Below are 14,623 nucleotides of genomic sequence, written 5' to 3'. Positions count from 1 at the left end.
AGTCTCATTAACTCTTAGTTTGCCATATCCCCTTATAAAAAGCAGAGTGGCTGGATCCGTCCTATGAACACTAAGGTAGCAGGTTTGGTTCTCTAGCCTCAGAGTATTAGGCCTTAAAATTCTTAGAAACTCTTTATATGCAAAATGTTCTTTATTGTACACATTTTTTATTTAATTTTATGTATTTATTTTTGAGACGGAATCTCACTCTGTTGCCCAGGGTGGAGTGCAGTGGCGCAATCTTGGCTCACTGCAACCTCTGCCTCCAGGATTCAAGCGATTATCCTGCCTCAGCCTCCTCAGTAGCTGGGATTACAGGTGTGTGCCACCACACCTGGCTAGTTATTGTATTTTTAGTAAAGATGGGGTTTTGTCATGTTGGCCAGGCTGGTCACAAACCCCTGACCTTAGGGTGATCCACCCACCTTGGCCTCCCAAATTACTTGGATTACAGGTGTGAGCCACTGCACTTGGCCCACATTTTTTATTTTTAAGGTTACAAACTTAAGTCATTCAGAAAGTAAAATAAAAATGCACAATTTATTACCTTTAAAATTTTCTTTCCAACTTTAATGTTGACATTAGTTTTTTGTTCTTTTAGGGACTATGATTTTACTCAATGTTTTTGAAATTTATATAAGTAATATTATTAAGGCTTTGAAATTCTGACAGATTTGATGTGTATTACTAATCTTTTCTTTTTTTTTGGGTCAGAGTCTCTGTCACCCAGGCTGGAGTACAGTGGCACGATCTCGGCTCACTGCAATCTCTTGCCTCCCGGGTTCAAGCGATTCCTATGCTTCAGCTCCCCAGGTAGCTGGGATTACAGGTGTGCATCACCACACTCAGCTAATTTTTTTGTGTATTTTTAGTAGTGACGGGGTTTCGCCATGTTGGCCAGGCTGGTCTTGAACTCCTGACCTCAAGTGATCCACTCACCTCGGCCTTCCAAAGTTCTGGGATTACAGGCGTGAGCTACAGCACCTGGCCTGTAATATACTCATCTTAATGAATCTCTTGGGTTTTAATAAAAGTAACAGGCTGAAGGCTGGGCGCGGCGGCTCACGGCGGCTCATGGCTGTAATCCCAGCACTTTGGGAGGCCAAGGCAGGTGGATCACAAGGTCAAGAGATCGAGACCTCCTGGCCAACATGGTGAAACCCCATCTCTACTAAAAATACAACCGGGTGTGGTGGCATGTGCCTGTAATCTCAGCTACTTGGGAGGCTGAGGCAGGAGAATCACTTGAACCTGGGAGGCAGAGGTTGTAGTGAGCCGAGATCATGCCACTGCATTCCAGCCTGGCAACAGAGCAAGCCTCTGTCTCAAAAAAAAAAAAAAAAAAGTACTAGGCTAAAATTTGTAAAGGAATATTTAGGATAATGTAATTTATTTTAGCCACTCTTAACATAATTTTTAGGTGTTCTTATGTGGAGTCAATTAAAAATGTAAAAAAGTGGTATATACCCACAAAATCATAATTTTAAAATTAAGATGCGTTGAACATTAAGGAGAGCTAACTCACTGTCATCTTTTTCTCTGATGTTTTCTCTTCCTGACAAAGCAATGGAATTAGTACCCAAAGAGGGTATCTCTGTTCCTACTTAATTTTAATGTCTTAAACTTATCTCTGTCTCTAAATGCCTACCAGGTATATCTGTTTTGCTCACGCACATTTTACAATAGATACTCCCTCTCTATTATTGCAGCATCCTTACTCGAGTTCTTTTTCTTCTCATAAGTAAGATATAGTCTTGAAAGCTTAGAATAAATCCTCTTGGGCATCCTTCACTCCCTAGCCACTTCTTTCTTTTAAAATGGCTGTGTAAAAAACTTTAATTCTTTGAAAGTGATTTTGATGGTGTTTCATTCAAACCAGCCTGAAGGAAACACCAATAATCTGGAACAAATCAAAAAATTAAAAAAGATAAGACATTTGAATTATAAGGTTTGGAAGGAAGTCCCTTTTTTTTTTGGAGACAGAGTCTCACTCTGTCACCCAGGCTGGAGTGCAGTGATGTGATCATAGCTAACACAGCCTCAAACTCCTGGGCTCAAGCAGTCCTCCCACCTTAGCCTCCCGAGTAGCTGGGAGTATATAGGTACACATCACTATGCCTGGCTCTTTTTTTGTAGAGATGGAGTCTTGCCATGTTGCCCAAGCTGTTCTTGAGTTCCTAGGCTCAAGTGATCCACCTGCCCCAGCCTCTCAAAGTGCTGGGATTATAGGTGTGAGCCACTGTGCACAGCTGGTGCTGTTTTTAACCTCAGGTATCTCACACATGCTACTCCTTCCTCCTGGAATGTTCTTTGCTCCATGTTTACTAAGCTAATTCTTTGTCCTTTGATTCTTAGATTGTAATTTCTTTTCTTTTTTTTTTTTTTTTTGAGACGGAGTCTCACTCTGTCACCCAGGTTACACTCCAGTGGCGCAATCTCAGCTTAGTGCAACCTCTGCCTCCCAGGTTCAAGCAATTCTTCTGCCTCAGCCTCCCGAGTAGTTGGGATTACAGTAGTCTTGCAACCTGGGAGGCAAGAGGTTGCAATGAGCCAAGATCGTGCCACTGTACTCCAGCCTGGGTGACAGAGACTCTGACTCAAAAAAAAAAAAAAAAAAAAAATTAACCGTGCCTGGCTAATTTTTCTATTTTTAGTAGAGACGGGGTTTCACCATCTTGGCAAGGCTGGTCTCGAACTCCTGACCATGTGATTTCCCTGCCTTGGCCTCCCAAAGTGCTGGGATTACAGGTGTGAGCCACCGTGCCTGGCAGATTGTAATTTATTTTCTTAGAGAGGCTTTTCCTGATCTTCGTATCTGAAAATACATATACACTTACACACTATTATCTTTCTCTTCCTAGCACTTTTTTTGTTTGTTGTTGTTGTTTTAAGAGATGGGGTTTCGCTCCATCACCCAGGCTGGAGTGCAATCATAGCCCATTGAAGCCTTGAACTCTGGGGCATAAGCGATTCTCCTGCCTCAGCCCCTCAGAGTAGTTGGGACTACAGGCATTTGTTGTTTTTAGGTACTGGGTCTCACTGTGTTGCCCCAGCTGGTCTTGAACTCTTGGCCTCAAGAGATCCTTCCACCTTGGCCTCCCAAAGTACTGACAGGTGTGAGCCACACCATGCTGAGCCATAGCACTTACTTTTTAACTGGATGTTTGTGTTTCTGTTTTTTAATGTCAGTCTCTCCTGCCCAACTGTAAACTCCTTGTGGTCAGGAATCACATCTGTTTGTTTCACTATTATATATAGCCTATATAGCTTCTAGAACTGGGCCTGGAACGTCCTAGGCACTGTGAAGTGAATGATTGATACTTGGGTTTGGGGACATTAGTCTGGCTTATAGAACATATCATTTTCCTAAAACTTAAAAACCTTTTTAGGCCAGGTGCGGTGGCTCACACCTGTAATCCCAGCACTTTGGGAGGCCAAGGCAAGTGGATCACCTGAGGTTAAGAGTTCAAGACCAGCCTGGCCAACATGGCGAAACCTCGTCTCTACTAAAAATACAAAAATTAGCTGGGTGTGGTGGTGCGGGCCTATATTCCCAGCTTCTCAGGAGGCTGAAGGCGGAGAACCACTTGAACCTGGGAGGCAGAGGTTGCAATGAGCCGAGATCGCGCCACCACACTCCAGCCTAGGCAACAGCAGAGCAAGACTCTGTCTCAAAAAAACAAAAACCTTTTTATACTTTTTTTAATTTAATAAAACTTTGTTTTCACAACAGCGTCTTTAATGTTTTGAAATAATAGAATGAGAATTTTAAGTAGCTTTTAGAATTAATCATATTCTTTTAGTGGAGTTAAGACCTACTTTAATGGCTATACCCTCTTTTTAAGCCATCTAAATTAAATTCTGTTCTCTAACAAGTAACATATTTTAAAAATCTTTTCAATTGTAGAAGTAATTTGGTTTTTTGTTTTTACAGAAAAGGCAAATAATAAAAAGGTATAGAAGATCTTCCTTCACCATTTCCTTCATGTCATTCCCAAAAGATAATTACTGGTATCAGTTTTGTTTACATTGTACCAAATATTTTCAAGGCATGTATATATTACATATTTTTAAATAAAAAGTTGGAAGATATTGGTAGACATGCAGATTACTGACATGAAATAATACTGTAGTTACCATTCCTCTGCTTAGATTTTCTTGTTTTGCATATTTCTGTAGAATAAATTTCTACAATGTGATTGCTAGATTGAAGAGTATACATATCTTGAATTTTGATAGCTACTTGCAAATTGCCTCCCTAAAGGGTTTTAGGAACTTCTTTTTTTTTTTGAGACAGAGTCTTGCTCTGTCACCAGGCTGGAGTGCAGTGGCATGATCTTGGCTCACTGCAACCCCCGCCTCCCAGGTTCAAGCGATCCTCCTGCCCCAGCCTCCCGAGTAGCTGAGACTGCAGGTGCACACCCACCACACCCAGCTAATTTTTAGTGTTTTTAGTAGAGACAGGGTTTCACCATGTTGGCCAGGATGGTCTCAATTTCTTGATCTCGTGATCCGCCTGCCTCAGCCTCCCAAAGTGCTAGGATCACAGGCATGAGCTGCCATGCCCAGCCCATCTAGGTTATGTCTAATACTTAGCTCTTGTAAGTAGCAGTGGTATGATGTCTTCATACTTATCCATATTTTTTACATCTCTCAGTGCTTTTCAAATATACATTCTTAGAAGTAGATTTGCAAGATCAGAGAGTCTGAAAATTTAATGCTTTTCATATATACAACCAAATTGCTCTCCAGAAAAGTTTCAAGTTACATCTTACTAGTAATCTTAGAGTGCCCGTTTTTTTTTTAGAATCTGAGCATTAAAAAGAAAATTACCAGTTTATTTAGAAATTAAGTTTTTTTTTTTTTGTTTTTTTTTTTTTGAGACAGAGTCTCACTCTGTCGCCCAGGCTGGAATGCAGTGGCACAATCTCGGCTCACTGCAACCTCCGCCCACTGGGTTCAAGTGATTCTCCGGCCTCAGCCTCCCAAGTAGCTGGGACTACAGGCGTGTGTCACCGTGCCCAGCTATTTTTTTAATTTTTAGTAGAGACGGGGTTTCACCATGCTGGCCAGGCTGGTCTTGAACTCCTGACCTTGTGATCCACCTGCCTTAGCCTCCCAAAGTGCTGGGATTACAGGCATGAGCTACTGCACCCAGCCTAGAAATTAAGTTTTAAAAGTAACAAAATAAGAAAAAGGCGATAAAAGCTATGATACGGGGTGGAAAATGAATGTTGAGACAGCATTAGGTACTGAATAAGTTGTATTCTTACTCCTTACATTGTTCAGTTAATAAATACCCTTTATTCTCTTTATTTAGTTTTCTTTGATTCTTTTTATGTATGTCACTATTTTTTGTTTGTTTATTTAATGACATTTTATTCTACTTACCTATACCTTTTCACCTAGAGACCAAATGAGAGGGTTGACACTGTATCAGAAAAACCAAGGGAAGAACCAGTACTAAAAGAGGAAGCCCCAGTAAGTTGTTTTACTGAATACTGTCTAACCAAATATGGTGGAAGGTGGTGAAACACAGTGATTGAACTGCAACACAATTGTATTGGTACTATGCTTCTTAATTTCAGAAATTATATTGAAATAAATCTTGGAGCTGGCTTGATAAGTGGATATTTTCAGTGAATTATTTTCCTTTTCAAAACTATGACCTGTTTTTTTTTTTTCAATTAATCATGTGGTTTTTTTTTTTTGAGACGGAGTCTCGCTCTGTTGCCCAGGCTGGAGTGCAGTGGCGCGATCTCGACTCACTGCAACCTCTGCCTCCCGGGTTCAAGTGATTGTCCTGCCTCAGCTTCCTGAATAGCTGGGATGACAGGCACGTGCCACCATGCCCAGCTAATTTTTGTATTTTTAGTAGAGATGGGGTTTCACTGTGTTGACCAGGCTGGTCTCGATCTCCTGACCTCGTGATCTGCCCACCTCACCCTGCCAAAGTGCTGGGATTACAGGCGTGAGCCACCGCGCCTGGCCGATCATGTGTATTCTTAACATGCCTTGTTAATAATTTGGCAACAGAAACCATCAATCCTATCTTCAGTATTTGGGGTGGGGTTATTAATATTTTTCCTCCTTCCCTTTTGTTAGTTTTAGATTGGAGGCATCAGAGAGAAGTATAATTGAAGATAAATTTACATTGTTAGCACTTTTAATGTACTTTATACATAGTTTCTTTTTTTTGAATTTCTGATGTTTTTTGACCCTTTCTTGTATCAAAGTATAATTGAAGATAAAATTACATTGTTAGTATTTTTAATGTACTTTATACCTAGTTTCTTTTTCTGAATTTCTGATGTTTTTTGACCCTTTCCTGTATCAAAGTGTAACTGAAGATAAAATTACATTGTTAGCATTTTTAATGTACTTTATACATAGTTTCTTTTTTTGAATTTCTGATGAAGCTTTTTGACCCTTTCCTGTAGGTTCAGCCAATACTATCTTCTGTTCCAACAACAGAAGTGTCCACTGGTGTTAAGTTTCAGGTTGGCGATCTTGTGTGGTCCAAGGTGGGAACCTATCCTTGGTGGCCTTGTATGGTTTCAAGTGATCCCCAGCTTGAGGTTCATACCAAAATTAACACAAGAGGTAAGAAAAGGCATAAACAGATACTAAGTAAAAGGTTGGAAATAAAAGTGACTTTTAAATGTTGTATGTGAATATAAGAATACACGCGTAATATATAATCTGATACAAAAATGTGCATATCTGTATCAGTTTTGTGGATTTTTTTTTTTTTTTTTTTTTTCTTTGAGACGGAGTTTTTGCTCTGTTGCCCAGGCTGGAGTGCAATGGCTCAATCTCAGCTCGCTGCAACCTCCGCCTCCTGGGTTCAAGTGATTCTCCTGCCTCGGCCTCTGGAGTAGGTGGGATTACAGGCACCCGCCACCATTCCTGGTTAGTTTTTGCATTTTTAATACAGATGAGGTTTCACCATGTTAGCCAGGATGGTCTTAAACTCTTGAACTCAGGGGATGCACCTGCCTCGGCCTCCCAAAGTGGTAGGATTACAGGCGTGAGCCACTGCACCCAGCCTCTGTATCAGTTTTTAAAACCAGTGAAATACTGATAGTCATTTTAAATTGCAGAGTGCTTCTATGGCTAATGCAGTCCTTGTTTTCCTTATGACATCCTACATTTGCTAATAATTTGCTTACACTTGCTTTTTTTAAAGACCTTAATCTGACTGACAATATGACCTCATATTTCCTAAAGAAAGCATGTGGACAAGTGATCAGATGTTTTATATGAGCTTAATAAGCATTTGGGCCAAGCCTGCTTTGAACATTTTTATTTCATCGTTGACTGCTATGGATAGTAATTTTTTACCCAGACAAGTACTTTTCATCCTGGCAAATTTTGCAGGATGCTTTTTTTTCCCTCTACACTCCATTCTTGAATCTGTAAATTTACTGGGGCATCCTTGTAAATTTGATATGACATGTAGCCTGAAGGTAGCTATATAATATAGAATCCTACCTTAGGAATGTTAATAAAATTAAGAAAGACAATTCTAACTTTTCTCTACTCTTTTTCTGGGATTTGACCAAAGAATTATGTGGAGTAGACTGCTGAGATTCTAGCATTTGAAATGAACTTGCTTAGTAGCCAAAGAAAGGTTTGAGCTTGGAACTTACTTCTGGGTGTTAACTTTGTGAATTGACTCTTGTCATGTGTAGAGTTCCTCATTGTCTGTGACAAGTTTGTACCTGTTTCTTTTACTTTAAACCATCTGTCTTGGTCCTCGTTCACTCTTCTGAGGAGAAAAAGTATCTGTTTATGTCTGGCAAGGCACATTTGTGATAGGATCAGCCATATCTGTGATTCTTGTGCTGCATAACCAAGAATATCTCCCAGTATAGAAGGCCATCTGGCTCGACCATTTTTCGTCTTGTCAATGTGACCTGCTGATTAAAGGTTAGGAGAGGGGATGTGTCAGTGAGGCAGAAGTGAAAAACCAACATTGTTGGGTGTCTGCTTTAGTGCAAGGTCCTGTGTTCAGTAGTTCTCTTACATATTTTCTTACACAATCTTCATAGCAGCAACACAGTGAAGTAGGTACTATTATTATCACATATTTTAAATAGGTAAACAGAATCTCAAAGAAATCTTAATTTCATAACCTCTCCTCCTAAACACTGCCTTATATTACAGGGAAAGCAGTTAAATTCACCCAGTCATCATTTATAGAGGTTGGAAGAGGCAGTCTTATTATAGTTCCTTCATTTATATAAGAAGTATATTGGACTAGTCGTCTCTGAAGTACCCTACCCCTCCAATAATCTATGGTTATATGAGTGGAAAAAGAAAAGACAACGATTTTCCAAGAAGACCATACTTTCTTAAATAAAACAATTCATGTCCACATCTGGGCCTCCAGAACTCTCTAAGAAGTTACATCATGTCAGAACTCTGGATCTTCACTTCTCTCCCCTGAGGAAAGCATACTGTTGAGATTGTATAAAGAGTTTCATACTCAGTTACTTTATGAAAACCTGCAGATTTCAGCTTTTTTCAAGATACAAATGAAAGCACAATTTATGTCTCATCTGTATTTCAAAGGAAGTATTTACATTTAGTTTTATTAATTAACCTAATATTGGCTGGGCAAGGTGCCTCATGCCTGTAATCCCAGCACTTTTTGGGAGGCCAAGGTGGGTGGATCACCTGAGGTTAGGAGTTCAAGACCAGCCTGGCCAATATGGTGAAACCCCATATCTACTGAAAATACAAAAATTAGCCAGGTGTTGTGGCGCATGCCTCTAAGGTCTCACTCAGGTGACTGAGACAAGAGAATCACTTGAACCCAGGAGGTGGAGGTTGCGGTTGCAGTGAGCCGAGATCCACCACTTCACTCCAGTCTGGGTGACAGAGTGAGATTTGGTCTCAAAAAAAAAAAAAAAAAAAAATCTAGCCTGGTACCCCATAGGCAGCTTCCTACTTTAGTGCTGGAAAAACCGATTTTGTTTATATTACTACCAGAAGTCTGAAATTTTAGGTTAAGAAATGCATATATTTTAACATATATTTTAATAAAAATTTAAATTGTTCTATTTTTCTATAGTAGTTTTAAAAACTTTATTGAAATATAATTCTCATATCATAAAATTCACCTGTTTTTTCTGTTTGTTTTTGAGATGGATTGTTGCCCAGGCTGTTGTTGCCCAGGCTGTAGTGCAGTAGCACAATCTCAGCTCACTGCAACCTCCGCCTCCCAGGTTCAAGCGATTCTCCTGCCTCAGCCTCCTGAGTAGCTGAGATTACAGGCACCCACCACCAAGCCGGCTAATTTTTTTTTTTTTTTTGTATTTTTAGTAGAGACGGGATTTCACTATGTTGGCCAGGCTGGTCTCAAACTCCTGACCTTGTGATCTGCCCGCCTCGGCCTCCCAAAGTGCTGGGATTAAAGGCGTGAGCCACTGCTCCTGACCAATTCACCCTTTTAAAATGTACAATTCATTGATTTAAAAATCTGTACATTCACAGAATTGTGCAACCATCACCACAATCTATTTTAGAACATGTTCATCAACCCCAAAAAATCCTGTATCCATTAGCAGTCACCCTCATTTCTACCCGCTAAGCAGCCAGTAACTACTTTCTGTCTCTGTAGACTCACCTATTCACTTACCATAATGTTTTTGAGATTCATCCATGTTGTAGCATGGTATCAGTGCTTTATTCCTTTTTATTGCCAAATAATATTCCATTTATGGCTATATAGTACAGTTTTAAATGCAGTAGCTTTCTGACAGTTTTTCTGAAAACCAAAAAACACAGCCTAAAAATTTTGTTGATTATGTTCCACACATGATGCCTATTAAGCATTTTATGCTGATCATTATTTTTTTAATAGCACATATACTGCATGTATACATGGGAGATACCCAGAGAAATGAGTGAATCTCCTGTGTTGCTTTCTATCTAAGCAACTTTGTAAAATTTATCTTAATCATATATAGTAATCACTGGTTTCCATATTGTTATTAGTCAGTATTTTTATTAGATTCTTAGCATTGGAAAATGTATTTAACAGTTTTTCACACATAAAGATGTAATAATCATTTGTAAGAGCATGTTGAAAGATGTTTGGATCACAATTCTATTTTAAGTTGTATTTTATTATTTAGGACTCATTAAAAATTTAGCTCTTCAGTCAGAGACAGCTGTGCTTGTTTCTTGACTTTTCAGGTCTGTAGCTTCTTATTTCAGTCTTATTTCATAGTTTTCCAGGTATCAGGAAACAAAGTGCTAACAAATAGGCAAAATGTTTGTCTTGTTTCCTCTCTAGTAAATGATTTAATGGGGGAAGAAGTTGAAAATACAGATTAAAATGAAATTGTGTTATCTATAAATTTCAGCTTTTATGTTAAGTCCTTTAGGATTATCTGTTTATATCTGAAGAAATAACTCTGATGTTTGGAAACATTATGTACTATGTTTTTTTTTTTTTTAATCTGAATACCTGTACCCACTACCCTGTCCTTGAGATTCACTTATTAGTTTAGGTTATATTTCTATTTTTCCCCCCAAAAACCATTTGGATTTCAGATAAATCTTCTTTGACTAATTATAATTAGATTCGTGCTTGGGTCTTTATTCTCAGATGAGATGATATGGAAGTCTGAGTCTACTGTTGCCTTTTTCTTCCTAATTACTTTGGGTTGTCTGAAAAGATCAGTTCCTGCATTTCTCCGTTGATCTAATACTTTTTCTCTAGAACAGTATTTTTCAGACTGTTTTTGGCAAAAGATCAGTTTTTTTTTTTTTTTACTTTTTTCAAATGTCTAGTCTACTATGGACTAATACCTCTGTGAAATACAACCAAACTTAATTATTTAAAAAAAAAGAATGCCCTTCCCCTGAAAAAACACCTAGTGCAAGATTCTTGATCATGTGTCTAGATATCATAACAATGTCAAATTGCTGTCAGAGTTTCTCAGTGCTTACTCAACTTTACTTACTTTGTCACAGACTGGCTTGTTTGTCAAACCAATTTCAGAGTAGCATTGCCCTTAATCAGCAGTTCTCAGATGTTGTGGTCCCAGGACCCCTTTTACTCCTAAAACTTGAGGACTCAAAAAGGCTTTTGTTTACGTGGGTTATATCTAATGTTATTTAAATTTAGGAATTAAAGCTGAGATGCAGGCTCAGTGGCTCACGCCTGTAATTCTAACACTTTGGGAGGCTGAGGAGAGAGGATTGCTTGAGCCCAGGAGTTCAAGACCAGCCTGGGCAACATAGCAAGACCCCATCTCAGTTTAAAGAAAAAAAGAAATTAAAGCTGAGAAAATTTCAAAATATTTATTAATTTATTTAAAAATAAGAACCTATCATAGGCTGGGGCCAGTGGCTCATGCCTGTAATCTCAGCACTTTGGGAGGCTGAGGCAGGAGGATTACTTCAGGCCAAGCGTTTGAGACCAGCCTGAGCTCCCATCTCTACAAAAAAAAGCAACAAAAAAATTTATTAATTAACTGAGCATGGTGGCATATGCCTGTAGTCTTACCTGCTCAATAGGCTAAGGCACAGGATTGCCTGAGCCCAGGAGTTTGAGGCTGCAGTGAGCTAGGATCATGCCACTGCAGTCCGGCCTGGGCCATAGAGTGAGACCATGTCTCTAACAACAAGAACCCCTTACATGCTATCATTAATTATATTTTTATGAAAAATGACTATTTTGTTAAAAAGTTAATGAGAAGAATGTTGTTTTGTTTTGTTTTGTTTTGAGACAGAGTCTTGCTCTGTCACCCAGGCTGGAGTGCAGTGGTGCAATCAATTATTTGTGGTGATTTTTACAGTAGCTATTAGTTCTATAACTGGTGGGTATTGGAACATATCTTTGGACAATCCAAACATACAAGTTTTAGTGGGAGTAACACTGAGGAACCTGGGTTAGATTCCCATTTTTGGCAAAGTAGATGTGAATGCTTATGTTCTGAAATGGTTAATAAGAATTTTTACTTACAGGTGCCCGAGAATATCATGTCCAGTTTTTTAGCAACCAGCCAGAGAGGGCGTGGGTTCATGAAAAACGGGTACGGGAGTATAAAGGTCATAAACAGTATGAAGAATTACTGGCTGAGGCAACCAAACAAGCCAGCAATCACTCTGAGAAACAAAAGGTAACTAACATGTTAATATTATTTACCTAGTATGGTTTTTAAAGAACTTAATAATTTAGAAGAATTTTTCATACTTGAATTCAGATAATTACTAGAATCCTTTTTTTAAACCCCTTTCAGCTGTTTTAATCATAATGGTAAATGACTAGTAAGTTTGTAAGTACACCAATGAGTTTTATATGTCATATAAACGACGTATAGTACTATTAAGAACTTTAGCTACCTGCTTAATATTGGATTCTATTGTGAGTTTCATTAATGTGCATAAGTGTACCAGATGCTAGTGAAATGTGGATTTTGCCAGGGATTTTTACTCTTTTTTCTATTTCAGCACGTTTCCATACTTTCTTTTCATTCTTATTTAACAAAATGGTTTTATGAAAGTAAAGTTTTAAAAATATTTAGTGAGTGCCTATTGTGAAACAGGTATGCTTTTAAGCATTTTACATATATTAACTCACTTATTATTCATAACAATCTATATGAGGTAGATACTATTATTCCCCTTTTTACAGGTGAAGAAATTGAGGCACAGAAAGCTTATGTAAGTGGTTCAACCGAGATCACACAAGTGATGGAATCAGGAAATATATTTGATGTGGTGGTGGATATTTTAGAATTTTGACATGAACTCTTGGTAATCTGGTTAAGATTTTAAACTCAACTAATTTTAGTGTGGGTCTCTTATGATTCAGAAATTTGTCATTTTTTACACTTGAAAAACTAAATTTTATCACAGAGAATTTTGATTAATTTTATGAGACTTATATTTTACAGATTTATATATCAGTATTTGACGTATACTAGCTCATAGTTTTATTAACTAATTTCTGGCTACATCAGTCTAGCCACCTGGATAATTCCTAATTGCTCTGGCCATCTCACACATCTTTATTCAAAGTATTTTTACCCCTCTTGCCAATCCAAAGTCTTCTGATCAACTCTGGACCTAGAGACCTATGGAAACTATAATTCAGGTCTATCTTTTTTCTCATCCATGCCTGTTCTCCTTTGTCTTGTTAACTTTCATTTGTTCCTTGAGGCTCTGTCCTTTCACTTCATTCTGTCCCTGCATGCATTGTGGTTCAAACTCTGCCAGTAGCTTTGTTGTGATCTCTGTAGCACCCCTGACTTGCCCTCTCCCCTAGATATGGGAGAGAATTGGGAGTTTCAGGGTATCATTTTTAATGTTAGTGTTTTATTAGCCGCTGAAAATAACCATTTCTGTAATCATTGTTCTCTTTTCCCTCATAATCACTAGCTTTTTATGTATATGAGAGGAGAAGGATGTCTCCCTCTTGGGGACCTTGTCCAGCAGAGTGATCAGCAAAGGAAGGATATAAAAGAGAGTAGATCCTCATGTTATCGAATATCTATTTATCAGAATTATGGAAATAGAACATTCCACTTGTTTGACCAAAGAACCTGAAGATATTTATGTAGACCTGAAAAGATAACAGGATCACATGGGAAATACATATCAATTTTAAGGTACCTGTTAGAGTAAAGCATGTCTGATAATCTGTATCTTTTTTAAAGATTCGGAAACCCCGACCTCAGAGAGAACGTGCTCAGTGGGATATTGGCATTGCCCATGCAGAGAAAGCATTGAAAATGACTCGAGAAGAAAGAATAGAACAGTATACTTTTATCTATATTGATAAACAGCCTGAAGAGGCTTTATCCCAAGCAAAAAGGAATGTTGCCTCCAAAACCGAAGTTAAAAAAACCCGACGACCAAGATCTGTGCTGAATACTCAGCCAGAACAGACCAATGCAGGGGAGGTGGCCTCCTCACTCTCAAGTACTGAAATTCGGAGACATAGCCAGAGGCGGCACACAAGTGCGGAAGAGGAAGAGCCACCTCCTGTTAAAATAGCCTGGAAAACTGCGGCAGCAAGGAAATCCTTACCAGCTTCCATTACGATGCACAAAGGGAGCCTGGATTTGCAGAAGTGTAACATGTCTCCAGTTGTGAAAATTGAACAAGTGTTTGCTCTTCAGAATGCTACAGGGGATGGGAAATTTATCGATCAATTTGTTTATTCAACAAAGGTACCTCCTTTTTTCTTGGAGTTTTTTGGGGGATGGTATTTTAAAAGTGGTCAACCTTGGCATTTAAAACAATGACCTTGGCATAATTTAAATACCCTTTCTACCCACTGAATTTGAAACATACAGTCATTGTATTCTGTGGGCAAGAAAGATAGGCAAAAAGGCTATGTTTTTCTTCTTTTTTTCTCCCTTCTTTTGTGATTTTCCCATCTGTAGTAGATTAGTCTTGAGCTGTGCAGCCAAAATTGAGCTTAGCTCCCTAAAGTCGTGGAAAAAAACTGGGCACTTTGCCTGTTTCTAGCTTGTGTAGTTAGCTTTTCTTAGTTGCAAAGTGTACTTCTTATTAAAATCATTTTTGTCAATTATATGAATTAACCATTGTTATAAAAATCACTGTAATAATTGTACCTGCTGACCTGTTTGGTTCC

At 38.5% G+C, this 14,623-nt stretch overlaps 1 protein-coding gene across 7 annotated transcripts in view; it reads left to right on the top strand.

Annotated features, from left to right (window-relative positions):
* The window catches only part of NSD3 (nuclear receptor binding SET domain protein 3), a 114,076-nt gene that overhangs the window by 39,183 nt on the left and 60,270 nt on the right, over nt 1-14,623 (top strand). For all 7 annotated transcript variants that reach the window (XM_058433573.1, XM_032144031.2, XM_032144029.2 and 4 more), the window contains exons 3-6: nt 5,410-5,481; nt 6,441-6,603; nt 11,986-12,140; nt 13,680-14,195. In XM_058433573.1, coding sequence (XP_058289556.1) covers nt 5,410-5,481; nt 6,441-6,603; nt 11,986-12,140; nt 13,680-14,195 — 906 coding nt within the window. The remainder of the gene's footprint in view (nt 1-5,409; nt 5,482-6,440; nt 6,604-11,985; nt 12,141-13,679; nt 14,196-14,623) is intronic.

This window comes from Hylobates moloch, unplaced genomic scaffold (assembly GCF_009828535.3).
Source record: "Hylobates moloch isolate HMO894 unplaced genomic scaffold, HMol_V3 SCAFFOLD_22, whole genome shotgun sequence".
NCBI lineage: Eukaryota > Metazoa > Chordata > Mammalia > Primates > Hylobatidae > Hylobates > Hylobates moloch.
The sequence above is the reverse complement of the archived record's forward strand: the minus strand, read 5'-3'. Positions and strand labels throughout refer to the sequence as shown.